Genomic DNA, 25,687 nt, shown 5'->3' with positions numbered 1-25,687 from the left:
ACACCGCTTGAATTTATATCCCAATTATTGCATTTATGTATCGAACTAAAATTTAAATTCGTATGTAATTTGGGCATGGAAAGACGGAAATAGAAAAGTAATTTAAATTAAAACTTAATTTAAAATTTATTAACTTCAACATTTTTTTTGCTGTCAACAAAAATGTTAGTTTTTAGCAACAAAAAAAACGTACAGTTGCAAATTTTATTAAAACTTGAACTTCGTTGCTTCGATCAACTTGAAATTTTGATTGATATTTTGTAAAAGATAATAAAAACAATTCATCCATAAGTTATAAAAGCTCCTACTCCACATGTAGTTCATTTTCTATATCTACCCCGGCGCTCTTTTAAGCAAATTACAGCCAAATTAACCTAAGTTAAACAATTTTTAAATTTGGTTCACCCTATAGAAATATCATAAAGTAAACTGACTTTTAACAGCCCGCGCTGTTATGCTTAGCTTTGAGTTAACAGTGTCCGTTACTTTCTGCAGCCCTGGTTAAGCTGCGTGGCGCAGCCAGGGCTGGGCGACGAAACAGCTGACACCGCGCTTATACAAATCCTCCCCAAAAACAAACGTAGTAAAAAAAACAAAAAGCTTGTTTCGCCTTTACACTTCCAGCGTCTTTGCCGCGTCATGAAAATAATACTCGCCGCCTGTTTGGTGGGCGGCTGGGCGGTTCGGGGGGATGGTGACGTCGGCAGCAGCGGTGGTGGATGAGCTCATACGAAAGCGAAAAGAAACAAGTTTAGCTTTTTGGAATACGGACGACTGCAGCTTCAGTTTCAGTTGAACGCGAATCGCCAGCGACGCCGGACCGTGAGAGCGAGAACAAGCGAGTGAGAAAAAGAGAAAGAGAGCCGCGAAACGAAAAACGAAAATTGAAAATCGAAAAAGTGTGTGACAAGTGTGAGTGTGTGTGTTAGAATTGTACTAGCTTTGGCCTTAGTATTGGTATTATTGCTAGTAGCAGCGCCTTTCTTTGCCACTAATTGGTACCAAAAAATATAAAAAAAGGTGGCATTAAAGAGCGTGTTACGTGGCTTTCTTTCCAATTGGATAAACTCACATTTTATGCTGACCAGCTGAGCTGTTGTAAACTCTTCTAGTCACACGCACACACGCACAGTTTCGAGTTGAATACTAAATTTAAATTAAATTTATTTTTCTTTAAAATGAAATAGCCTAAAAAGACAGCGACATAAACCCAAAATTGTAGTGAAAAAAAAACGGAGGGAGCTAAAACTCTTGAGCGGCTAAAACAAAATCAATAATTGGCCTGCGTCCGGCCCTGTGTGTGTGTGTGTATTTGAGAGTGGGGGAGAGTGTACGTGTATTGAGAACGACAATTGGAGCAATGCCTGCTGATTGAAAGAATAAAAGGGGGTAACTAATAAAGAGGAACCACAATAGAAAATAACTTTAATTTAGTGCAATAATTGAGCGATCAAAAGCCATGCAACCCGCAACGCCCGGTACGCCCGTTAACAATTCTCCATTAATGATTAATTCATCGAACACCCCTGCTGCCCCTGCCCTCGCCCCTGGCGCCACTGGAGGGGCTAGCAGCACCCCCATACGAATTAACAGTGCCAAATCGCATGCGGGGGGTGGGGACACGCTGGCCCCCTCCACCCCACACTCCCACTCCACCCCTGGAACACCGTTACAGCAACAGCAATCGAGTAGTGTGCCCACGGGCAGTCACCTGCTGCAGCTGCAGGCGCCCCTGCCCTCAGCGGGGGGTGGTGGAGGTGGGTCCGTGACCCCCTCTGGCTTGTCCATGGGCGCATCAAATCAATCGCTCGGCATTAGTGTTGGCGCCGCCAGCAGCGTCAGCGGAATCAGCATCACGCCGCCAAATAGCGCCGGACTACGTCAATCGACAGGTGAGTTTTCTGTCCCCCTTCGACGCCCATTTTTTACCCGCCCATTTCTCTGTTGTTCTCCCTCTCTCAATGTCATTTACACTTTTTGTCCCGCTCCCCCACTCTTTTCGATCCGATCACTAGCAATCGAATCTAATGCAAACGACTGTCACAGAACACACATTCACACAATTGCGGTCAAAAAAATAGAACAAAAGAAGCCATTCATTATAAGTGGATCGAGTACATTTTTATTGTTTACCAACCAAAAGAGTTTTAACCCCAGATGGTCTTTTTTTTACCTTTTCAATAAGATTTTTATCATAGCAAAAATATTTAAAATTGTCTATACTTTTTAATTAGAGTGTCTTCAAAACGTTGGTTTTTACTGATTCGCAATAAAATCCTCAATATAGCACTCAATAGTGCACTTTTTTATACCTTATCTAATCTAAACTTTTATCAACTTATGTATCAATCAATAATGATAAATATTAATCAATGAATTGACTCACATTCCTCCGTTCAATAAACAAATTAAATTTCAGCAAACAAGCAAAAACAAACCAACAAATAAATTTGTATGAACTATATAAAGCTATAAAAACCATTTAAACCATTGAGTGGAAAATTAGAAGATAAGAAGATTAGAACACATTTCGATAGTCTTTTAAAGCTCATGTTTTGACCGCATTTGTACATTCGATCTGATTGTCTGCTTCTGGTTTTGTTCAGTTTTAATTTTCGTTTCCGTATGCTGTGTGCTTTGCTTGTTTTGATTTTGCTGCTGCTCACATTTCAAAATTCTTGCTCATTCATCAGCCGCTTGCCGGCTAATCCGTACCCCCATCCATCCGTAATCCCACTCGATCCCAGGGGCCACGTTATCGCTTAACACTCGGCTTTTGTTCGTCATTTAGCGCGCTTCCGCTCTGCGGGCCCATTCATCCATGCGAGATTTAGTCGCTGGTGTTAATTGATTTACATACCAGTTGTCTGGCTCTTTTGTCAGACTGGTTGGTTGCTAGGCTACTTGTTAGTCCGGATATTTTGGGGGCTATTGGAGGCTCGGTGACTGTCAATTTGGTTAACTGGCGCTTGCCATTTGCACCTGTGCGGAAACCCACGGCCAAGGTTTGTCAATTTTTACAGCTGGTTTCTAGGCATTAGTTCCCCCGGCCGATGTTCATCTGCCGGTTCATAATCAAGTAACAGCGTAATTAAGTTTTTTGTGTAGATTATTCATATAATTGGGTTAACCCGCATTCATTGCCAGTTATAGGAAATTTAACAGACATTTTTCCTCTGACTCGGAAGGCAGATCAGAAAGCATTGAGTAAATTTTGAAATATTTTTGTTTTTCTGTTTTTAAGTTATTTATTTAATAAACTTCATAACTCGATTCCAAGTAATTTTATTATACATTCATAGGAATGAATCACATCCTATTAGATGATGTATATTTAACCCAAAATGTTCCTTTAACTCAGAAAGCGGATAAGAAAGTATTTTATTCAAAATAAAAATTAATAACAAATATTATAGTTGTTTTGTTTAAAAGTCATTTATTTGACAATGTTGATAGTATTTTTATTATACATTCCTAGGGATGACATCACATTATATTAGCTCATCCATGTTAGATACAATTAAACCATTTTCCCATTGCCTGTTTTTTTCTGTTTATTTTTGCCTTTTGTATATAAATCACAAAAAGACCATCTGCGACGTTCTGTCAGTATATATAAAGTTTTTCAAGTTGACTTAATTGAATTTACTAGTTTGAGATGAGATCATTCTCCTGATGTTAAAATGAACACTATATTTTTTCCAGAATATCTTATGGATTCAGTAAAATTCAACTAAACAATATTGAAAGATAATTATTTCGGTATCATCGGTTAAATGACTGCCTATAGTGTTAATACAATAGACCAACATTTTCACATCGAATCTCAATTAAGGATGTTTGCATATGGAATGAAAATTTTACTGCCATTCAAATGTCAGATAAAGTGACACATCAATTATTTCTGAGTACTTTATTCTTTTTATCGATTTGCATATGAAAATTTTCTAAGCTTCAGTAATTCAGGTAGATTTTAAGAATGGAAGTAAAAAGCTTTTTTTGCCGGTAAAGTTGAACAGCAATTAGTAAGTTTATTAGTCGATAGCTAGCTTTTGTTTGGGTTTTCCATTTCATATTTTATGCGCTTTATCGATTAGCATATGACTTTTGCTTTATATTTTCCTGGGGCGTGGGTGAGTTGTTAGTTGGGGGTTGGGATGGCCAGGTGGGTTACCAGGTAACCATATCGGTCTACGGGATTTTGCACACGCACCATTTGCTTCGATGTCATTGTGGTTTGTTGCTGTTGTTTATTGTTTGCTTTATGGCGTGCAACTGTCATTAATTTTTTATTCGCATGCTGTATTACTTTATAGTCCAGATATATATCCATTGCTAAACACTATCTCCAAAAATACATATATGAAAAGGTGTAAATTAGGGTGGACCTTTATGTGTTGTGGCTAAAACAACTGAAGGTTAAGGTTTTAATAATTTGGTTTTGTTAACACATAATTTAAAGGAAAATCTTTGCGAAAAGGTAATATGTCTAGCCATTATTATTTTTTAAACCATTATTATATATTTTAAAAATATGATATATATTAATACATTAGTACACCTAAGGTCCACTCTTCTGTAGCCTATATCGTATATATACGCAATTACCTGACACAAGCACTCACACTCTTACTTACTTTCCTACCCAACGCGACTTTATAATTACCATTGTATTCGCCTCCTCTTTTGCTTTTTATTTTGCGGCTCCAGGCGTTTGGCACAGTGGGTGCGAATAAACAGTACCCGCATTGGAAAACTGTGAGGAAAACTGCATGTCATAAATGTTTAGAAAAGCGCACACCTGCCAAACAGGTAAACACCCCACCGCCCCATCCGACTGTCCCGCTCTCAGTATCTGTGGCACATGGAAATGTTAATATGTGCAATAAGGGAAATTGCGTACAAAATAAATAGAAGAAAAATCGATGCATGACTGCATTTTGTATGATGGCTTCATTTCTGGGCTAGTCAGGGCTTAAGTGAATTGATTTCTATGTAGAATGTGGTATAACAATTAATTATTTATGTCCTCGAGTGTTTGCTTTAAACCCAAGACACTCAAAAGCAACGAGTTATTTCATAAATTTCATAAATTGTTAGGATGAGATTTAAAAGATTAAAAACAATTTAATGAAAAAACAAGAAAGGAAAGCTAACTTCGGGCGGAGCCGAAGTTGATATACCCTTGCAGAATACTCTGTAAATTATATTCTCCAAAATTATTCATATGATGCATTCTTAATACTCATAAAAAATCCGAACTTCCTAACTTTAACAACAACAAAGTTATGTCATTTCCAATCGTTCAGTTATATGGCAGCTATAAGATATAGTCGGCCGATCCTTATGAAATTTGGTAGGTCGGACTAATTGGCCAAATATAAAAGCCATAGAAAATCCCAGCTTCCTAACTTTACAAACACCAAAGTTATGGCATTTCCGATCAATCAGTTATATGGCAGCTATAGGATATAGTCGGCCGATCCTTATGAAATTTGGTAGGTCGGATTGATTGGCCAAAAATAAAATCCATAGAAAATCCCAACTTTCTAACTTTACAAACACCAAAGTTATGGCATTTCCGATCAATCAGTTATATGGCAGCTATAGGATATAGTCGGCCGATCCTTATGAAATTTGGTAGGTCGGATTGATTGGCCAAATATAAAACCCATAGAAAATCCCAACTTCCTAACTTTACAAACACGAAAGTTATGGCATTTCCGATCAATCAGTTATATGGCAGCTATAGGATATAGTCGGCCGATCCCGGCCGTTCCGACTTATATACTGCGTGCAAAGGAAAGAAGGGTGTGTCAAAGTTTCAATCCGATAGCTTTAAAACTGAGAGACTAGTTCGCGTAGAAACAGACAGACGGACAGACAGACGGACAGACGGACAGACGGACAGACGGACAGACGGACAGACGGACAGACGGACATGGCTATATCGACTCAGGAGGTGATCCTGATCAAGAATATATATACTTTATAGGGTCGGAGATGTCTCCTTCACTGCGTTGCACACTTTTGACCAAAATTATAATACCCTCTGCAAGGGTATAAAAATAAGTAGTTTACGTGTTAATACGTTATTTTTTATTATATAAGCAGTTTACAAAACAAATCCTTTTTAAAGCTTACATCTGGAATGTCTGTTTTACAGTCCCCTTTTTTTAAATGGCCCTTCGCGAAGGAGGTGAAGAAAGGTTGGGTAGTGGGTCAGTTTCGTCGCATTCTATTTTTGTTTTCGCTGAATTCGTGTTCCTCTCCAAAAGGTCAAAAGTGAGATAGAGAATGCAGAATATTTATATATGTAGCTTACATAGAAAAACTACATTGCTCAATTTGGTATTGCTTTTTTTCATATATTTAACAAATGCATTTAAAAGATTACGAACATATATTTAATAATATTTTTTATAGACACCCAATCAATTATATATAATATGAAGATTAGAGTATAGAACTGATGTTATGTTTTTTCTCTGTGTACTAGAGGGAATCAGCCGAAATATGCGATTTACTGCATTTGCATACTCAACGAGTCACTTGGTTGTGTGCCTTCCTTTTAGAAAGTTTATAAGGGTGGGTGTGTATGTGTGTGTTTCGATGAATATATTATAGCATGCTTTTGGGCAAATTACCGTCCAATAAATAAAACATTAGAGCAAGGGCTAGGACGCAAAGGGTATAAGTTGAGTGTTATTTTGTGTTGGTCCCCCATTGATCTCTGACACATTTTGAGTGAAGTTTATAGTTGAAGTCTCTATATAGGCCATCAAATATAGTGACCGACCTCACACCATAAAGTGTTTCTCCAATGACCCCAAAATCCCACACGCTCGAACAGAAAGCCAACTATATTGTAATTGGATTACGTAAAAAAGAAGCAACAAAATATACTTTGTGGCGGGGTCGTAGAGGTTGGGGGTCATTTAGAGTGGCGCCATTTTAGCGGCCAAATATGACGTCATTTTGGGCCAAGCCCAGCGGGCAACTCAAAATTGCACTTTCAGTGCTGCACTGTCTTGCATCAGCTGGCATCCTTCGGCCGGGAATTTAGTGAACTACCACACGCAAAGGGGAATATTTCGCATACCATGGCCGTAATTTTCCCCGGAACGACAGGACACTGCCAAAAATAAACTCGATCTTATTTAATTTAAAAAGTATTAGTTCCAAAGAGGCAAACCTATAGATTTTCTAATAGTTCCAAGTGTAAATAGCTATTTATACAATATCAAATTCCTATAATACTCTTTTAAAAGACATTTTATAACATTGTCCAAGTAGTATTTAAAACATAAAGTACTATTTTAACTTTTATATCGAATTGATTTTGGATCATATTGTTTTTCGCAGCTCTCGTGTACCAAAAAATATTTAACTTTATTTCCTTTAGTGCATGGCAAGCATGTGGGCAAGCTGAACTTTGAACTATTGAAACAACGGAGGCGTGTTCTAATTGCGTAAATTGATTGCCTGCAAGGCGATGGCGCTTTATTTAAAATCAATCAGGGCACTCTATTGTCTCGACCATCCTATCGCCAATCGCCTAACCCCTATCCACATCAGCATCGCCATCGCCATCGCAATCTTAATTGCCACCAGCCAGGCAGGCGCCTCCTTGGCGCTCCTCGCGTTCCTCGATGGCGCTTCAGCTGCGTGCTGAGCTCCCATGTCCGATAGCAGACAATTGATGAGCGGCCATAATTAAGGCCGTAATGGTAATGGATATGCTCGGGGGCGTTGTCTCGAGGCTTCCTCTCGCTTGATTGGATCAAGTGGCTTAAGGCTCAGTCCTCTCAATGAATCCCCACTCTAAACTGTAATCAACTGGACTAAGGAAGAATTTATTTTCAAGAGCTTTATTATTTAAACAATATTTGACTTTTACGCTAGCTTTTTAATTGATCTGGTGAGCTATCTTTTGGTGTTCTTTGTAATATTTTAAAAAGACCCTTTATTTTACATATTCCACAAACTCTTTACTAATTTTATGTGTTTCAATGTTTTGATTATTATCTTGATTTACCCAAGATTTTTCGCTGTGTAGATATCTGTATCTGTCGGAGAATTAGTATGACATTCTGTGTGTTCAATGTGTCTGTTTTGATGTGGTAAGAACTTAAATGTCTATGTGTCGTGCGTATTTCTAAAACTGTCTGTACCAGTGACCTAAGATCTATAAAATCCTATATAATATTTATCAAAATACATATTGCTCGCTTTCTCTTTCTCCCCCGTATATGTATATGTGTGCCGCTAACTGCTCCTCAGTATTCGATTTCAAATTCAAACGGCGACCTTCGCTAAAAGTGCTCATGACCAAACTTCCGTCCACGGACAGTTTGAGCAACAGTCCGGCGCCATCATCGCCAGGTGAAGTTCCAAAAAAATAAATGAAAATTCTAGCACATTTGAACAAACAGTAGATCATCACTGTATCGATCATTCAATGTCACCATCATTCCCATACTTTATAAGCTTTTATTTTTCCTTAATATTTTGTATTTCTATATTAGTATTAACTAATGCGTTTTGCATTGACTTATGATCATCAGTTATCGATAAGCTGAAATGAAGTTGTTGCTTTGATCTTTTCGATCAGCACGTTCCCAAAATCCTCATTGATCATCTGGTTATTCAATTTTTATTTAGATTTTCTTTGATTTCGATCCACATGTTAGAAATTATTTCCAGCGCCCGTTTAGCAAAACAAAATATATAAATTATAGATTGCCACTTTTGAACAATTATTGGGTTATACAACATCCGCAGCACTTCTCCATTCATCATCGCAAATAATTATTATTTTGACTTACTCGATCGGCACGATCCTGAACACAATCATGACGTTTGAAATTTTGGCATTTGCTATGCTTTCAGTTACACAATCAGCACGTTCTTAATGTTCATGATTATTACCTGATCCGCACACCAAATAGAACCTGGCTAAAGGCGCATTTGTATGCATTTCCCATATGGCAACCCGCCCCACCCAAGAAACCCCCCTTGACAACCCAGCCATGCGTTCCAATTTTGGTGTGACGCATTTCGCCTTTTATTTTTGTGTAGAGCTTTTGTTGCGCTTTTTGTGCTATTGTTTTTGGCGCATTATTATCAAACGATTTTGCGATTGTTCGGTACGAGAGTATTATTAATAATACTTAAAGTGCCCTGCCACTCAACTTCTGCCCGTTGCGGCCGAGGACCCTGGATAAATGCTTGCCATGGCAATCATATCTTATCATTAACATTTATGACACTCATAAGCGTTTTACAGCCTGGAAGTTTTGCACTTTGATAAGACCCAATTAATACATATACATAGAAACACATCAATCAGTATGTAAATATTGAAATGCTCAAGGATTTCCCCTAGGGGTTGCAGAGAAGTCGAATGACTCATCCATGTTGTGTTGGATTTATTGGACCTGAGGAACCATGAATATGACAAATCAGCTGGTATAACATTTTCCTTTATCTATAGTGCTCCACATGGCTGATAAGATTCACAGACTTCTGATTTTAGTGATGAGTAATGGAGGAAATATAGATATCAACTCTGCACACCTGGCTTTTTTTTGGATATTATTTTTTCATGGCCCACATAACATCAACAGGTGTTTAATGTTTTCTATCTATGGTCGGCCTAAAAACTTGTATTCAAAGGGGCTTATCCGACTGACATAATTATGATATATTTCCCAGGTGCTTCTTTGGACTTTGCAATATGTATGAGTATGTTGTCAATAAAAAACTTTCAAAACATCAAAGCACAAACAAAAATGGTTAATTAAAGGCTCGATAATTATTATCTTTACTAGATCAATAAATGTTTTATAATTTTTGGGAATTTTTGAGCTTTTTGAGTCTTAGTCGTTTAGGAGATTGATATTTTTTCTGTTAAAAAAATAATTGTTTATTCATTTACCAAACCTTTCAATCCGATTCTAAAATGTCTTTATTGGGATAGGTTAATATGATCTTATCGTGAGAAAACGTTCAAATTCCGCCATACAAAGGGGCTATTACTTACTTTTAAACATTTTTAAGGTGTGATCATATATCAGTTAGACTTGCTAATAGCCTCATAGATATTACCGGTAGTGGTTTGCCGCTCTCCCGTTTGTGTTTCAAATTTTGAGAGAGCGCAGTCAGCGTTGATATCGTTATCTGGGCAGAAAAAGCACACAAAGTATCTCTATATCCACGCATGAGTATAAAGAACTTGCTGGCAGAATTGGGGACTGAGCGAAAAAAACACACAGAGATGATCTTCTCAGTTTAGATTTTTTTTTGGCTTTGCAAATATTTTGTATATCTTTTTCTTTTTTTGTCAAAAATATGACGAAAGCCAGATAATTGTTGTAGTGGGGTCGGCTGGCTCTCTGCCGCTGCGCTGCCTTGGTGCTTTTGTCATTTGCCGCTGGTGCTTTTGTTGTGTTTGTGCTTTGTGCGCGCGTTTCGGGCAGACTCAATATATCTCAATCAGTCGGCGAGCGGCCAGCGGACGAGCGGCAGGCAGAAAGTTGAAAATAAAGAAAAGAAAATATAAATAAATAAATTAAACCAAGCAGAGGTCGGCGTCTCTGAATCGGTTCTCGCATCACGCATACGCCATGTAGTGCCGCCCTGTAAAACGTGAATGAGCGAAACACAACAAAATATGCAAAAATAAATAGAAATACAAATTCGAAACGCAGTTTGCAGCGGTGTCTGGTCATGAATCTCCTACAAAGCAAGTGACAATTATTAAACCCCATAATTCCAGAGAAATTAGAATTAATTCTTCGCGTTTTTTTTTCCTCGCGTCTATGTGTGGATTTGCATATTTAAAGAGACTGGCTCTTCTTGGGAGGCCTTTATTTTTAGCCGAGCAATAAAAATAATTAATAAGAATGCGAAAGACCCGAGGGCAGCGTCAGTTTGGCGATGATTAAAGTGCAAGTGCGAGACACTTGACAATGCCAGGCGGTACGAGAGATCGAGATCTCGAGACCCCAAGACCCAGAGAATCTTTCTCCCGATGTGTCTGTGCTGTGTGTGTGCGTGTGTGTGCCTGTGTATCTTGCGAAATAAAATAAAACATATTTGTAAAATAAATAAACCGCTGACCCTCGGTCCTCCCTGCCCACCTAGATTATCGCACCTTGAAACATTGTTGGGGCGAGTTTTTCTTCTCTTCTCTGAGTTCTTCTTTATGTTTCGGATTTTTCGCGCTCCTCCCATTGTTGTGTTTCTGTTTGGTCTCGTTTTTGGGATCGTAAATAGGCGATGGAAAAGTTTCCAAAAACAAAGAGAAACCTACTATTTCATTGCTAGATCGATTAGATACTTCTCGGAATTCAAATCATCATGTTTTCCATATACAAAACACACCCAACTCCAATGATACTCAGTTCATAAACAACAAAACTATGATTCTCCATATTTCAGGAATCGCCAATTGGGCCTCAGACAATCGGGATGGCAATCTGGCAGATAAGGCAAGTAACCCATACGCAAACATAACTTTAACTTTGAGTTGTTAAACCGTACATAAAATCTGGGTTATTTATGGGGAGGGCAGAGATAAGAGCCGCTACGGTTCGTTGTTGTCTAATTTAGTTATAATCGATGTGCTGTCTGTGTGATAAATATTAATAAATATAGGTCTGGGTCCGGAAAACGCCACGTGTCACATTCTGGCATAAAAGTGACAAATGTTTCACTTTTATCCGGCAGCTAAGCAAATTATAAATGCTAATTAGATTAACAATGCGTTTCGGATTTCGCCTTAGAAAATTAAAAGCTTACTAGGCAATTGTTGCCGAACATTTGACGTAACCGCAGGCAAAAATTATCCGAAAACACCCAACAAAATTATTATGAAATACAGCAATGTATTTTAAGTATTTAAATATTTTTCAATGCTGCAATGGGAAAAAGGTTTATTATACAGCCATGTATTTAATATTTGTACTTTTTTTAATTTCATTATATTTCTGTTGCCAACAGTCAGCTGCTGATGCCGCAAAACTTAATAGAAAGGAGTCATACAAGGCCCAAAGGAAGAACTACAGACGGGAGAAGAAGCGCGTGGCCAGTGAGCTGATGAATTCCCTGCAAGATCCTGCGGTCATAGTGCTAGCAGATTGGCTTAAGGTGTGCATGGAATATACTCAACTACTTACATTTTATTAATTTCAAATATCCTTTAGGTTCGAGGAACCCTCAAGTCCTGGACAAAACTTTGGTGTGTTCTGAAGCCTGGCCTGCTGCTTATTTACAAAAGTCAAAAGACGAAGAGCAGCCACTGGGTGGGCACGGTGATGCTCACCTCCTGCCAGGTGATCGAGAGGCCCAGCAAAAAGGATGGCTTCTGCTTTAAGCTTTTCCATCCCCTGGAACAGTCCATTTGGGCGCCGCGAGGACCCGACAAGGAAACCATTGGTAAATTAATTTGAAATCATACATTTTTGGTTCACGCAATCACAGAATGAATGGTTTGTTCTTGTCTAACATTATATATGGTATATCAAAAAACTTTATAAGATTTTCTGGTTCCACACGTTATGTAAATTTAATTGTTGCCTGTAAACCGGTTTTAAGATAATCTTTATAATAGCGAAATAAAATACCTGCTAAAGTATTTCAATATAAAAGTTATTTCGTTGATTTGACCTATAATTAAGTGTTTAACTTGAATACCTCTGTGATAATTCATATTTAACCAAATCTGTATAAATAAAAGCAAATCTGGTGAAAGCAATTACTAATTTAACTAATTCCTTAAGGTGCCGTGGTCCAACCGTTGCCAACCGCTTACCTGATCTTTCGGGCTCCCAGTCAAGCGGCCGGCAAGTGTTGGATGGATGCCCTGGAGCTGTCCCTGAGATGTTCGGCCCTGCTGTTGCGTACCAATAGCAGCACGGGAACGGCTCCATCGTCCAGCTTTGTGGGTGAACCGCTGCCCGTCTCCCATGAGACGCAATGGTCGGAGGCGGACTACGAGAAGCACTTCAACGATCAAGGTAAGTGGGCGCAGTTCCTGGCACTGCCTTCGGCCGAAGCGGAGATCACGCGCTCCGAGACCAGCCTGTCCGCCTCGCGGGCACCCACTCCACTGCTGCAGCAGCTCTACACCAGCGCCGTTAGCAACTGGGAGCGCACCAAGCGGCTGCCCCGTTTCGGTCATCAGTCAGAGCAGCGGAAGACCTCGTACAGCGATGCCTCCAGCGCAGAGCAGGGCATGGGCGGGGGTATGACAATGGGCATGGTTCTGCGTAAGCGGCGTCACTTGAGCCCCATGAGCAAGTCCATGTCCCTGGGAGCCACCCTGCGCAACAGCAGCTCCAGTGAGGAGGACGACGATGACTACGATCACAGCCAGACGGGCACACGCCCCGTCAGCGCTCCGCCCGATTGTCTAATGATGCCACGATTTCGTCTGAATGTCAAGGGTGAAAATGGCCCCCTCTTTGCTGTCGTTTTAGTTGGTTGATTATCATTCAGTTGGAGATCACATCGGAAGTCAATTTTTATTTTGCTTTTTTTATGCGAAAATATTCCTATTTGAGTTTTTGACAATATTAAAATGTCATTTTAATGAGACCATTTAGAGTAATGCACTGTTCGAAAATTTAAACAACATATATATAATATATAAAAAATTGAATAACAATCTAATAATATTTTGGTATTATATTTAAACATCAATTTGTTTGCCTATTCCGTATTTTAAATCACAATCTTAAATTTGATTTCGAGAAATAACGCTTTTATCAATCTTCCGATTTGGTGCCCCCTAAGTTAGCTAGTCATCATCAGACATCATAGTAGCAGTGGAATTAATGGTTCAAAATTCGTGTTTTTTATACTCACCGCCTGGCATAGGGAGCCAATATCCCAATGTTTCGATAATTCGCTCTACACATATGATTACTCATAGTGCTACAGATCCTTCACAGTATTCTGCTTTTGAGCCCGAGTGTCAGGTGGAAAATTATCCCCTGATCTTCGCCAGACTCAGGCTGCTAGAGAAATGTCTGTGATTCCTATGCTGTTTTACAATGTTATCTTATTGGCTTGAATATTTTTGCAGATCTGGACGCAGACAGCCAGAATGAAGCACCCAATGCCGTCATGTCTGGTCTGGAGTCAGAATCCGAGTCGGATCCGGCAGAGCCAGCGCAGGATGATGGCGTTGAGCAGCAGTGCGAGGAGACCACGTATGTGCCCTTCACCGAGGAGGAGTTTGGCGAGGTAAGCTATAAGGATATTCTAATTGGCAACGAACTAACAACATTATATTTATTTGCAGCAAGGGGAGCAGGTAGAGGAGTTGGCAGACGAGAACAAGAGCCTAATTTGGTGCATTGTCAAGCAGGTGCGACCGGGGATGGATCTGAGCAAGGTAGTGCTGCCCACGTTTATCCTGGAGCCGCGTTCCTTCCTGGACAAGCTATCCGACTCGTACTACCATGCGGACTTGCTCTCCAAGTGGGTTCTACTTGATTACCCATGTCTCTTTGCAATATATTAGTAATCTCTTCTAAAAATCAGGGCCGTGCAGGAGGATGACGCTTTCACGCGCATGAAGCTAGTTGTGCAATGGTACCTGTCCAGCTTCTACAAGAAACCTAAAGGCCTTAAGAAACCCTACAATCCGATTCTTGGCGAGCGATTCCGGTGCTATTGGCAGCATCCCAGCGGTAGCCGAACATTCTACATTGCGGAGCAGGTTTCGCACCATCCGCCCGTGTCGGCCTTTTATGTGACGAACCGCGAGGACGGCTTCAGCATCACCTGCTCCATCCTGGCGAAATCGAAGTTCTACGGCAACAGCACCTCGGCGGTGCTTGAGGGCGCTGCCACGATGACGTTGCTGCCGCGCGGTGAGTGCTATACGGCGACATCGCCGTACGCACACTGCAAGGGCATCCTGATGGGCACGCTCTCCATGGAGCTGGGCGGCAAGATAAACATCGAGTGTGAGAACACCGGTTACAGGACGGAGCTGGAATTCAAGCTGAAGCCGTTCCTCGGCGGCGCCGATGCTACCAACGTGGTTGTGGGCAAGATCAAGCTGGGCAAGGAGACGCTGGCCACCATTAACGGTCACTGGGACAAAGAGTGTCGCGTTAAGGACTCCAAGACGGGAGAGGAAACGCTGCTGTTCAGGGTGGATGCCGAGACGCGCTCAAAGCGGCTTACGCGCCATATGGTGCCGCTGGAGTCGCAGGACCCCAACGAATCGCAGCGCCTGTGGCAGCACGTCTCCGATGCGATTGCCCGCGAGGATCAGGTGGCCGCCACCGAGGAGAAGACCGTGCTGGAAGAGCGCCAGCGAGCCGATGCAAAGGAGCGGGCCAGCACCGAATCCACCCATATGCCGGAACTCTTCGAGCTCGACAGCTACGGCCAGTGGCTGTACAAGTACGCCGATCTCCGGCCTTGGGACTCCCGCAACGATGTCCGCCAGTATGAGTGCCAATTTAAGGTGCTAACTCAGACGCGACACAAGTCGGTGCCCATTGTCCACGGCGCCGAAATGATCCATCCCCTGCGCAGCTCCCTCGAGACGCTCTCCCGCACCCAAAGACAATCGCCGGCCGGACAGGCCATACCCGCAGTGTCCAAGGCCAAGAACAAGAGCTTGGTGCTGGCGCCGCGCGATACTAACTCGGACTCTAGTCAGTCGCCACAAGGAGCGGTTAAGCGCAGTTCCTCTAGCGCTATTAAGCAGTGAGTAGACCTTTGGTCATGTTTACTTTTCTGAATCAGATCTTTAATAAATAAAATTTTATTAATTTTAGACTCGCCTTGGCCGTGGACCAGGTGAACCGTGTGCTGGAACTGCACACCCGACAGCTGAACGAGATTAGCCAGCGCCTGGAGCGCATGCAGTACTCGCCTCCGTCTAGCAGCTTAAGCGTGCAGTCGCATCACTTACTAGGCGGCGGCGTGTCGCAGTCGACGGTATTCAAGTCGCTAATCTACGCTCTGATCGGGCTGACCTTCAGCCTGATCCTGCGCTGGCTGTTCAAATAGAATGGCGGAGTCACTGTTGGTGTCATTTTGTTTAGGCTTAAGCAAACTTTTGGTCAACCTATAGATAACTATATATATATATATATACATACTCACCCTAAAGTACAGACAACGTATGTATATGCTTTACTGAATTGTACATTTGGTCCTACTCAAATGCCTTTGCACGCTGCCAGAGATTTAAACCCAGGCCGAGGCGCGTGGCCAGAACATCCGTTGTGAGACAGTCTAATCACGAACTATGTATAAGATTAAGTGTTTCTCGTATGTAAGTCCCAACAATCCAAGAGTCTCCCGCAGACAACGTCCATGTGCAAGTTTTTTTCCCATGTATCCCTGGAAACTCTTTACTCAAGTTAGACCCTTTGGGTAGGTTAGGATGTCGGATATAAACAAATATACACACACGTACGAGTAGATGCACCAGATTTCGCATAAATTCCAGTTTAACCAATGCTACTATTTAGATATTTTGCTTTTCCGATTCTGACATGATTTGGAGTGAAAAAATAAAAAATGCTTGAGAGGCTCTGCCCTTTAAAACAGCACTTATAGACAATGCAACATACCTTAAAGATTTAGCGTAAAAGTGCTTGTAGCAATTACTTTTAGTATCTCTTATACACGACCTGTTTTTCCCTTTCCCAAAAAAAACTTCATACCTTAAAAAATTAATAAATTCCCCTTTTTCAAGTCAATGCAATTGTGTTTTCTTTTGAGGATGGTGCTTAACATGGAAGACGTTTATTTAACTTACTAAAGGTCAAAATTTAAAAGACTTAAAACTTTTGCATCTCATTTAAATAAATGATTCCTTCCACAATTTAAAAATGAAAAGAAACTAACATTGAAAAATTTGTTTTGCATGTTTTATTGTTGTTTTAGCTTTTCGCTTCGCTTACATTTACAAGTAGTTTATATATTATATATTTTTATATATACTATATATTCTCTACAACATTTACGATCGATCTCTGTCAATTCAATTATAGCTGGTTTTACTCGTTTTCTTTCATCATCGATTTACTTAATTTAGGGACTCTTGTCTCTCCGTTTTCTAGTTTTTGTTCTATAAGCAACCCGGTTTTCAATCCTTCGTTCATTAAATGTATTATTGATTATTTATGCGATCGCCTTTGCTCCGCTTGTAGTCATGTGAGTAGAAGATGCTGCTAAATATGCGCTAAGAGTACACTTATTTAAATAGTTGCTTTTTCGATTTCCGTTTCGTTCGGTTCCGATGATGCCTTATGTAAGTTTAGAGCGGGCGGGGTTTACACACAGTATAGCAATAACTAGTTTTACTTTTAATTAATTTACTTTACTTTGCTGGCGGGCTTAACATTTAACACGACGAGAAAAGCTGAGAGAAGCCGATACTCGGAACTAATAGGTAGGGATCGAGGGGACTGGGGCATGGGTGACAACAGTTGCAAAGGGGGATAGCTTCAGTTTGGATCGATTTGTTTGAGAAAGAAGCTTTGGTGCAGAAGAAATCTCCAAAACTTTTTTAAGCCAATTCGCCTGAGTCATACAAACATAAAATTATAACAAATCTTTTTTAAAAAACAAGTTCCTAGTAAAGAAAACACTAAGGTAAAAAATAGAAAATAATTAGAATATTTAACAGCTTTGTTAAAGTGATAGGTTATAACAAAACAGGTATAAAATATGAAAGACCTAAGTGCCGTTTAAATTTATTGTAAAAACTAAAAAATATTCCAATTGTATGAACGTAATTTAAACTCTGTAGTTTTAGAAAAGGAAAGAATCAAAGCTATTATAAAATATATATAGTTCTAGGCTTGTTGACTTAGAAGGTAACTTTTTGCACCGATTCAAATCGACCCATTCTAAGATAGAATAGAGTTTAGGCTTAAACACCCTGTATCATATCATTCGTGGCTTACGCGAATACGGCTAGCTTTAATTTACAATTGGACACGCATGTGGATCAGCTCTCTACGATATAGTTACATACAATTGCGCTCTGCACAGCAGGTAAATAACACTTTCGAGTATATATTCAAATATAGTATTCATGTAATCGTATTCGTATGCCGTATATGCGATCTATAAGTGTATGTGCTATGTGGCATGCATATTGCACTATTCCTCAATGGCTGCTTGACTGGCTGGCTGGCTGTGGACCTGGATCGCGTCGCGACCTGGATCGGGATTGAGTCTAGCAGGTGTGCACCCTTAGGTGGTTCTGCAGCGTGCTCTTTTGCCGGAACTGTTTGGGGCAGTAGGAACAGTTGTAGGGCTTTTCGCCGGTGTGGATCTTCATGTGGTTGTTGAGCGTGGCCACCTGCCGGAAGTTGACCTCACAGATCTTGCACTTGTACGGCTTCTCGCCGGTGTGCGTCTTGATGTGATTGACCAGGGTACTCTGCTGCGAGAAGAACCGCTGGCACACGCTGCAGCCAAACGGCCGGTCCGGATTGTCGCCCTTTAGCATGTTGATGTTTCCCACCACGGTCATGCGGCCCGGCGGTGACCCGCCCGCCTGGAAGTGCTCCACCTTGGTATTTGCCGCCGCCGTGGCCACCACAGAGCTGACCGTAGTGCTGCCATCGAGGAAATGCAGTAGCGGATGGTGGTCCAGCTGGATGATGTTCGGCGTGCTGCCGTGCAGGTGGTTCGGCAGCAGCCCAGTCGTCAGCTGCTGCGTCCCGGGCGCCAGAGGAGCGGGCATTGAGTGATCCACTGCAGGTTGGCGGTACGGAGATAGAGTTGATTGGTTGGTTTGTCGATGTTGGCATGCGTACAAGATTTAAATAAAAGCTTCGTTAGGGAAGAGCGTTAATAATCAATGCACACAGTGATAACAGAAAGCGGCTCATTGGTAGGGCGAACACACAAGCGGCTCACCTGTGGCTGTGACGGCGCCTCCGCCGCCTCCTGCTCCGCCTCCACCAGGCGCGATCTGGTGCGAGTGCGTCTTGAGGTGGTTGGTGAGGGTGCTCTGCTGACGGAACTGCATGTGGCAGTAGGAACACGTGTACGGCTTGTCGCCCGTGTGGATCTTCTTGTGGTTGGCCAGTGTCGCCTGCTGACTAAAGGACTTGTCGCACGTCTCGCACTTGTACGGCTTGGGATCAATGTGGGTCCGCTCGTGGTTGTGCAGCGTGCTCAGCTGCGGGAAGCGGCGTTTGCAGACGCTGCACTGGAACGGCTTCACCAGCTCCTCGGCCGCCGGCGAGCTGTAGCTGCCGGAGTACAAGGTCTTTGAGATTTGGACGCGCTGATGCTGCTGCTGGTAGGCCTGGTGCATTTGCGACTTCCTGTGCTTGCCGCTGGTCGTCTGCGGCTGATAATTCAGCAGGGACGTCGGCGTGCTGGACTCCGCCGCTGTTACCCGGAAACGAATCGAAAGAGCAGTTAAATCGTTAGCTCCAATTGAATGACTCGCCCACACACTCACCCTTGTGCGTCTTGATGTGATTGATCAAGGTGCTCTGCTGGCGAAAGTCCTTGGCGCAGATGTTGCAGGTGAAGGGCTTCTCGCCGGTGTGAATCTTCACGTGGTTGGTCAGCGTCGAGATTTGCCGGAAAGCCTTGTCGCAGTGCTTGCACTTGTAGGGCCGCTCGTCCGTGTGGATCTTCATGTGGTTGCGTAACGTGGTCAGTTGCCGGAACTTGTTCTTGCACACGTGGCACTGTTTCTTCTTTCGCGGATCGTCCACCACCACCTCCTCCTCGCTGATGACGCTCTGCACCTCCTGTTTCATGGGTGAAATGGGAGTGTGATTCCCGCCACCGCCGTTATTCGCAGTGGTGGTGGATATGTCCAGCAGGTGGACCAGCGGATGTTGTGGATGGAGCATGGCCTGGTGGGTGGGATGCTGGATGGCCTGCACGGCAGTCAGTTGGTGCAGGGCAAAGGGGCTCTGCTGCAGGCTAGCCAGGGTGGTGGACTGCTGCTGGCCGGGATTGGGTCCGGGTCCCGATCCACCATTGGTTCCTCCTCCGCCGCCGCCATGTGAGGCTGGCAGCTGGTAGTGCTGATAGTTGGCCATGGCTGCCGTGGCGGCGGTCGCATGATTCAGATGCATCGTATTCGAGATTGGATCCTAGCGCGGATCTATAGTCTGCCCATCGGCGTTATACAATGGCAGCCACCGACGACCCACGGCCATTCCCCGCCCCGCCACCTCCTCCGCCACCGTGCTCCTTGGGCCTTCTTCGACTTTTGTTATTTTAGCCGTCTGGTTGCACTTCTGTGTACTTTTGCTGCTGCTGCTTCTTCTTCTCCTCTTCTTCCACACGTTGCTCCGCTTCCACGTAGCTTTTGGGGATGCTCGAATGCGCGCCCACTTTGTCCCGCACCGCCCAACGTTCAGTTTGCACCGCTTTTGCTCAGTTTTGGGGCGCTTTCTCCGCCGTTTCTGCAATTTTTCCAGGCCACGCTCTTTTTGTATCCGTATCCTTATCAAAACAAAAATGACTGGCGTGGTTTTCCAGGGCTGGGCGAACGGCCAGAGCTGCACCCCCGCCGCACATCGAGTAATCGAACAACGTTGGACCAGGGCAATCTGCGAAAAATACATATCGGTGGATTCGACGATAGCAGTTATCGATTAGTCCTGTGCACTCGGTGGTGGCAGTATAGCTATTTTTTGGTTTCTAGGCGGAGTTTCTATTAAAAACTTAAATTTTAATATTAGTTTAGTTCTTTTTTAATATTTTGTTTAGTTTTTCTTTATAATTTATTGATTGTAATCAAGTGTAAATTTTGAAAAGATTTTTTTGATTATTAAAAAATATTTAGCTTAATTTATTTAAGAAAAATTAAATTTTTAGAGTTTTACTCAATGGTAATTCATTAAGAGAACAAATCATTTATATAACAATATTATTTTTTTGTCTGGAAACAATAAAGGTCAATATGGTTTTTCATTCGTAGTCATGAATCTTACTTTTACCTTCAGTCTACAGGTATGTTTTGTGTGATGCGTTAACGCAATTATCCAGCAACAACAAATTTAAATACAAATCCTGCTATTTTATAGCTGTTGGAAATGACGACTTTGCCAGCTTTTTTCTATCGATAGTTTTCACTGGTTGCTCGGCGTGTTTTGCTTGCGTGAAAGGAAAACAAATAATCAAAACAACGGGGGGAGTTTATAGAATAATACGTAGTTTCAGATACTTTCACCAGCCAAGGTCAAGGATTATACCAGCCATGGGCGACAGTGAGAAAAAGGAGGAGAGACCGACGACACACTCAAATTCATCATCTAGTGACGAAGAGGAGGGCTCGGGTTTGTCTAACAACTAAGGTTTTTACTGTCACCTATTAACCAGTTACTATTTCAGACGCCACAATGGATATGATTCGTCGCTTTTTTGCACACACTCTTAATCTAGGTGGCTCCACGGACGCGAAGGCAGACCCAGACTTCAAAGTGGAGAAGGTTAGAGAAGCTACCTATAATTCAATTATCACATTAATCAAGCCATCCATATATTATCATATTAACAGGTTATACCCAACCTGTCGTTCGAGGGTTTCGCCGACCATTGGCGTGAGCATGGATTCCGGAAAATTGTGACCATGGTGGGAGCCGGCATTTCCACTTGTGGGTATTACTTCAGATCCTCCAAGAATCTGTATTATATGACTCTTTTTTAGCTGCTGGCATTCCGGACTTTCGATCGCCCGGTTCTGGACTATATAGCAACCTGAAGAAGTACAAGCTCCCACATCCAACGGCCATATTTGATCTCGACTACTTTGAGAAGAACCCGGCTCCGTTTTTTGCCCTGGCCAAGGAGCTGTACCCGGGTTCCTTTATTCCCACTCCAGCCCACTATTTTGTCCGTTTGCTGAGCGACAAGGGTCTGCTGCAGCGTCATTACACCCAGAACATTGACACGTTGGACCGACTTACGGGTCTGCCCGAGAAGAAGATCATTGAGGCACACGGCAGCTTTCACACTAACCATTGCCTGAAATGCCGCAGGGAGTACGACATGGCCTGGATGAAGGCGGAGATCTTTGCCGACCGTTTGCCCAAATGTGAGAAATGCAACGGCGTTGTAAAGCCGGACATTGTCTTCTTTGGCGAGAATCTGCCGCAGAGGTTTTACACCAGCCCCGATGAGGATTTCGAGGACTGCGACCTGCTCATCATCATGGGAACTTCGCTGGAGGTGCAGCCGTTTGCTTCACTGGTCCAAAGGCCTGGACCACGTTGCATACGCCTGCTGATTAATCGCGATGCCGTGGGGCAGGCCAGCTTTGTGCCCTGGATGGATCCACATGAGCGATCGTTGCTCTACGACAGGCCCAACAACACGAGGGATGTGGCCTACTTGGGTGACTGCGATTCCGGCGTCCTGGCTTTGGCCAAAGCTCTGGGCTGGGAGGATGAGCTGCAGCAGCTCATTACAAGTGAAAGGGAGAAACTGAACGCCAGCCAGCCGCAAAAGAAGAACGAGGAGCTGGACAAAGATAAACCGCACTCCGACCCAGATGATGCGGCTTCCAATAGTCAGACCAAGAAGGATGCTTCGCTCTAGACTCAGAGATTAGTTAGTACGATTCGTAGTTAATTTGTAGTTGTTCAAGTGTGCAATTTGTTTACACGGATTACGTGGATAAAATGGACAATGCCATGTGCAGGCAACGCTGGCTAATACCGCGCGCTTCATTTCTCGACCGTTTCCGGCATTCAATTATTCAAGTGCCATTTGTGAGCCATTAGCGTGTCCCTTTTGGCTGGGCCACCATAAACCGCAAAAACTGATTGAGTTTCTCTGCCGTTTCCGGCGCACAAAAAGCTGAAACCGCCAACAAAGGTTAACTCTCGACATGTTTCTGTTTTGCTTTCTGTTCTGATCCGGCTTCGGATTCGGATTCTGGTGCTGATACTGATTCCGATTCAGTTACAGCTGCCCAGCCCCTTGACATCACAACGCTCGACCGCTGTTGTGGGCGTGGCATGTGGAATTCTAACTGCCTGTTTGTGTGGCTTACACAGATGTTGCTCCTGCTGCTGCTGCTGCATCAACTTAATGACTCGCAATCTGTCCTGCAGAAATACACACGCACAAAGCGAAAGAGACACACACGGCAGTCCGGTAATGAAGCTTCTGCGGTGAATTGGCCAATAGAAAATACGTACGGGCTGCACTAATTAAAACCAAGCTCACAACCAGGCCAGCGGGTGACCTCCTGAAGGGGAAGGCAAGTGGATATTGTTAATCGTTGACAGGGGCGCTTAGTGGGTGGCAGATGAAGGCTGCCCTGCCCTGTCAACTTTGGACCTGCCTCGCTGCGGATGCATTAGGAAATCAAATGCAGCCACGGAAATATTGATAGCCACGCAATTTGTTGCAGTTGCGGCTGCAATTCCAGTTGCCGTTGCCTTAGAACTTTGGCAATTAAAGCTAATGGCCTAAGATCTTGTCTATTTGCAATTTTCCCGAGTGTTGCCATCTCAACGAATGTGTGTGGCTGCACTGATCAAAATTGCAACTAAATATAAATTTATTAAGATTAATGCATTTTGATGGCATGCAATACAACAAAGTTGAGCTCATATGTATATAGGCTTGCTTTACAAGTTTTTAAAGTTGAAATAATCTTTTATGTACATTTAAAATAAATAATTATTCAAAAAGCTTTAAGTTTAGAGCATAACGACGATGGGAATAAACTTGTTTTTCTCAAAAAATTGAGTATATTGAAGGGTCTCCGAAAAATGATTATTCGTGTATTATTTGAATAAAAAGGACGTCATAAGAAGGAAAGAGATAAACTCCAAATTGATTCTTTTTATACAATTATATATATTTTTGATCACGAGAACAGTCGAAATAAGTGCCTGCTTTGGATTGGTAGTTGAAATCGGGTAAAAAATTATAGAACATTAAGTACATTTAATGGAATTGTATTTTTCTTCTACCAACCCCATTATATTTTTCTTGTTTAACTAATAAACCTTTTTTAATGTCATAATGCCATAAAATGCAAAATTAATGATGTATGATCCTTCTTTTTTAAGGTTTCCAAAAAATGTTTCTATGGAATAAATGGGATACACGTTTTGTTGCAGTGTCTTTGGCCCACTCAGTCAAAATTGACTCAAGTTGGCTCAATATTAACTTGACTTTCACCCCCTCCCCCTTCCGACAAATGCGGAACGCCATTAAGTGCACTCCATACACACGCCATTGAGGAAGCTTTGTGAGGGAGCCGAAGGGGCAGGTCATATTTGTGTGAACATGTTTCATATTTGTAATCAAAATGCGATGCTTTCCTCCCAGCCACAACGCCACCCACCGCACCCCCTCACCCTAAGCCTGTTCATCAATGGCATTGAAAGAAAGGCGAAGGGGGGCGTGGTCGGGATTGATGAAATCGTGGACATTCCCCGATGTCATCAGCGACAGCTGCGCTCGCGCTTTGATATTGAATTCTTGACATGATTGTGTGGCGCACAGCTTGCCCGGGAATTGATTGAGCCCCAAAACAGAGTTTAAAGGAACCATAAACCCCGACCGCAAATAACTCAGCCGTGGCTAATAAAGCAGGGTTCGCCATCGATTGTGTAGGCTTCCAGGCCACAAACCTATTAAATAGGGCGTTTATTCTAAAATATTCGTTATTATTGTGGCATAAACAAAATCTTTATGAATATTTTATTATGGCTTTAATAAAAAGAAACACACAAGTAGCTGCGTCGACGGCTGTCAAATTCCGGTTTCAAAACGCAATTTGTGCCAATAAAAATGGGAACATACGAGTGCGTTTATGTGGGGGAATTGCCACAGCAGTGCTCAAAATAATAGGTTGTAAGAATATAAATTTAATAGACTCACTATAACCACTAAATTTAAAAAAAATTAAAGATAGCTAAAAAAATATATAGTAATCCCTGAATTGGGCTCTCAAGTAAAAAAATATTTGTTTTTGAATTCGATCGTTTAAAAAAAGGTCTTTATAAGAAACTTGTTTTAGATTAATAATTCGTATATATGTTTTTTTTTCGAAAAAACGGGAAAAGTCCCGTGCTAACAATTTTAATTTGTAAAAGGCAAAATAAATGATAAACAAAATTTAATGTCTTTGTGGTTTTTTTTATTATTTTATTTGTAAACATGGAACCCGTACAATATATAAGTACCTTAACAATATAATTAATTTGAACCAAACCTCATGCCTTCAGCAAAGAGACTTTCTTGGAGATAATGTCTTGATGAGCAGGATCCGATGACTAAGGAGTCTGTTGCTGTACCTGCTGGTAAGTTGCATTGTGGTATCTACAAATTTCAGTCTAAAATGTGTAGCATATGAAAATAATTTAGGAAAATGAAGGGAAATATTCAAAAGTGTGCCCAGTGCTGTATGTAATGGGTGTTCATGTTCCTTTTCGCATATAATCTCCCTTGGCGAATCAGTAGCAGCCGTTGAAGCCTCAGCTTAATCGTCATAATCATTTTATGAGAATGTTGAATAGCATACTTTTGTAACCATCAATTTTTATTCACGTCTTTGTCAACACAATGCTCCGAAAACGATTGAGAGGGTGTGTAGTACCCACACGTATGCAAAATTAAAGTGCGATTTGAAATACTGCTTGCCGCACGGAGCCAAATTGGCGGTTTTCGTGGCTCCAAATGAGCTGCGGTGGTG

General features: G+C 42.1%; 3 protein-coding genes across 11 annotated transcripts; 2 read left to right on the top strand and 1 right to left on the bottom strand.

Annotated features, from left to right (window-relative positions):
* Positions 1-619: 619 nt before the first annotated feature.
* Positions 620-16,739, top strand: LOC108037127 (oxysterol-binding protein-related protein 8). Of its 8 annotated transcripts, none has more exons than XM_017113623.2 (11): positions 620-1,892; positions 8,284-8,385; positions 11,446-11,495; positions 12,007-12,153; positions 12,210-12,441; positions 12,786-13,022; positions 14,093-14,253; positions 14,312-14,323; positions 14,378-14,490; positions 14,554-15,735; positions 15,807-16,739. In XM_017113623.2, the coding sequence occupies exons 1-11, from the start codon at positions 1,460-1,462 to the stop codon at positions 16,039-16,041; spliced, it is 2,904 nt and encodes a 967-aa protein (XP_016969112.2). In that variant the 5' UTR covers positions 620-1,459; the 3' UTR covers positions 16,042-16,739. The 8 variants fall into 8 exon arrangements, with proteins under 8 accessions (XP_016969112.2, XP_016969110.2, XP_016969111.2 ...); XM_017113621.2 differs by having other exon boundaries at positions 623-842; positions 1,188-1,892; positions 14,312-14,490; XM_017113622.2 differs by having other exon boundaries at positions 623-899; positions 1,188-1,892; positions 14,312-14,490.
* A 157-nt stretch (positions 16,740-16,896) lies between these two features.
* LOC108037128 (zinc finger protein 501) lies at positions 16,897-20,554 on the bottom strand. 2 transcript variants are annotated; one of them, XM_017113628.2, is made up of 3 exons: positions 19,469-20,554; positions 18,916-19,395; positions 16,897-18,750 (listed from the first exon to the last, which is right to left on the bottom strand). In XM_017113628.2, the coding sequence occupies exons 1-3, from the start codon at positions 20,097-20,099 to the stop codon at positions 18,227-18,229; spliced, it is 1,635 nt and encodes a 544-aa protein (XP_016969117.1). In that variant the 5' UTR covers positions 20,100-20,554; the 3' UTR covers positions 16,897-18,226. The 2 variants fall into 2 exon arrangements, with proteins under 2 accessions (XP_016969117.1, XP_016969119.1); XM_017113630.2 differs by having other exon boundaries at positions 18,713-18,828.
* A 542-nt stretch (positions 20,555-21,096) lies between these two features.
* LOC108037129 (NAD-dependent protein deacetylase Sirt2) lies at positions 21,097-22,686 on the top strand. Its single transcript, XM_017113631.2, has 4 exons — positions 21,097-21,308; positions 21,364-21,461; positions 21,530-21,626; positions 21,680-22,686. Exons 1-4 carry the CDS (start codon positions 21,230-21,232, stop codon positions 22,567-22,569), a joined length of 1,164 nt encoding a protein of 387 aa, XP_016969120.1. The 5' UTR covers positions 21,097-21,229; the 3' UTR covers positions 22,570-22,686.
* Positions 22,687-25,687: the final 3,001 nt, after the last annotated feature.

This window comes from Drosophila rhopaloa, unplaced genomic scaffold (assembly GCF_018152115.1).
Source record: "Drosophila rhopaloa isolate 14029-0021.01 unplaced genomic scaffold, ASM1815211v1 contig_178, whole genome shotgun sequence".
Classification (NCBI taxonomy): Eukaryota; Metazoa; Arthropoda; class Insecta; order Diptera; family Drosophilidae; genus Drosophila; species Drosophila rhopaloa.
The sequence above is the reverse complement of the archived record's forward strand: the minus strand, read 5'-3'. Positions and strand labels throughout refer to the sequence as shown.

What these genes read in the sequence shown, in the direction of transcription:
- LOC108037129 (XM_017113631.2), top strand. Translation starts at nt 21,230, where the DNA reads ATGGGCGACAGTGAGAAAAAGGAGGAGAGACCGACGACACACTCAAAT. An exon ending in CAGACTTCAAAGTGGAGAAG is followed by an intron (nt 21,462 to 21,529) that starts GTTAGAGAAGCT and finishes TCATATTAACAG; the next exon opens with GTTATACCCAACCTGTCGTT. An exon ending in GGGAGCCGGCATTTCCACTT is followed by an intron (nt 21,627 to 21,679) that starts GTGGGTATTACT and finishes ACTCTTTTTTAG; the next exon opens with CTGCTGGCATTCCGGACTTT.
- LOC108037127 (XM_017113621.2), top strand. Translation starts at nt 1,460, where the DNA reads ATGCAACCCGCAACGCCCGGTACGCCCGTTAACAATTCTCCATTAATG. An exon ending in ATGGCAATCTGGCAGATAAG is followed by an intron (nt 11,496 to 12,006) that starts GCAAGTAACCCA and finishes TGTTGCCAACAG; the next exon opens with TCAGCTGCTGATGCCGCAAA. An exon ending in ACCCGACAAGGAAACCATTG is followed by an intron (nt 12,442 to 12,785) that starts GTAAATTAATTT and finishes TAATTCCTTAAG; the next exon opens with GTGCCGTGGTCCAACCGTTG.
- LOC108037128 (XM_017113628.2), bottom strand. Translation starts at nt 20,099, where the DNA reads ATGCATCTGAATCATGCGACCGCCGCCACGGCAGCCATGGCCAACTAT. An exon ending in TCACATCAAGACGCACAAGG is followed by an intron (nt 19,396 to 19,468) that starts GTGAGTGTGTGG and finishes TCCGGGTAACAG; the next exon opens with CGGCGGAGTCCAGCACGCCG. An exon ending in AGGCGCCGTCACAGCCACAG is followed by an intron (nt 18,751 to 18,915) that starts GTGAGCCGCTTG and finishes GCCAACCTGCAG; the next exon opens with TGGATCACTCAATGCCCGCT.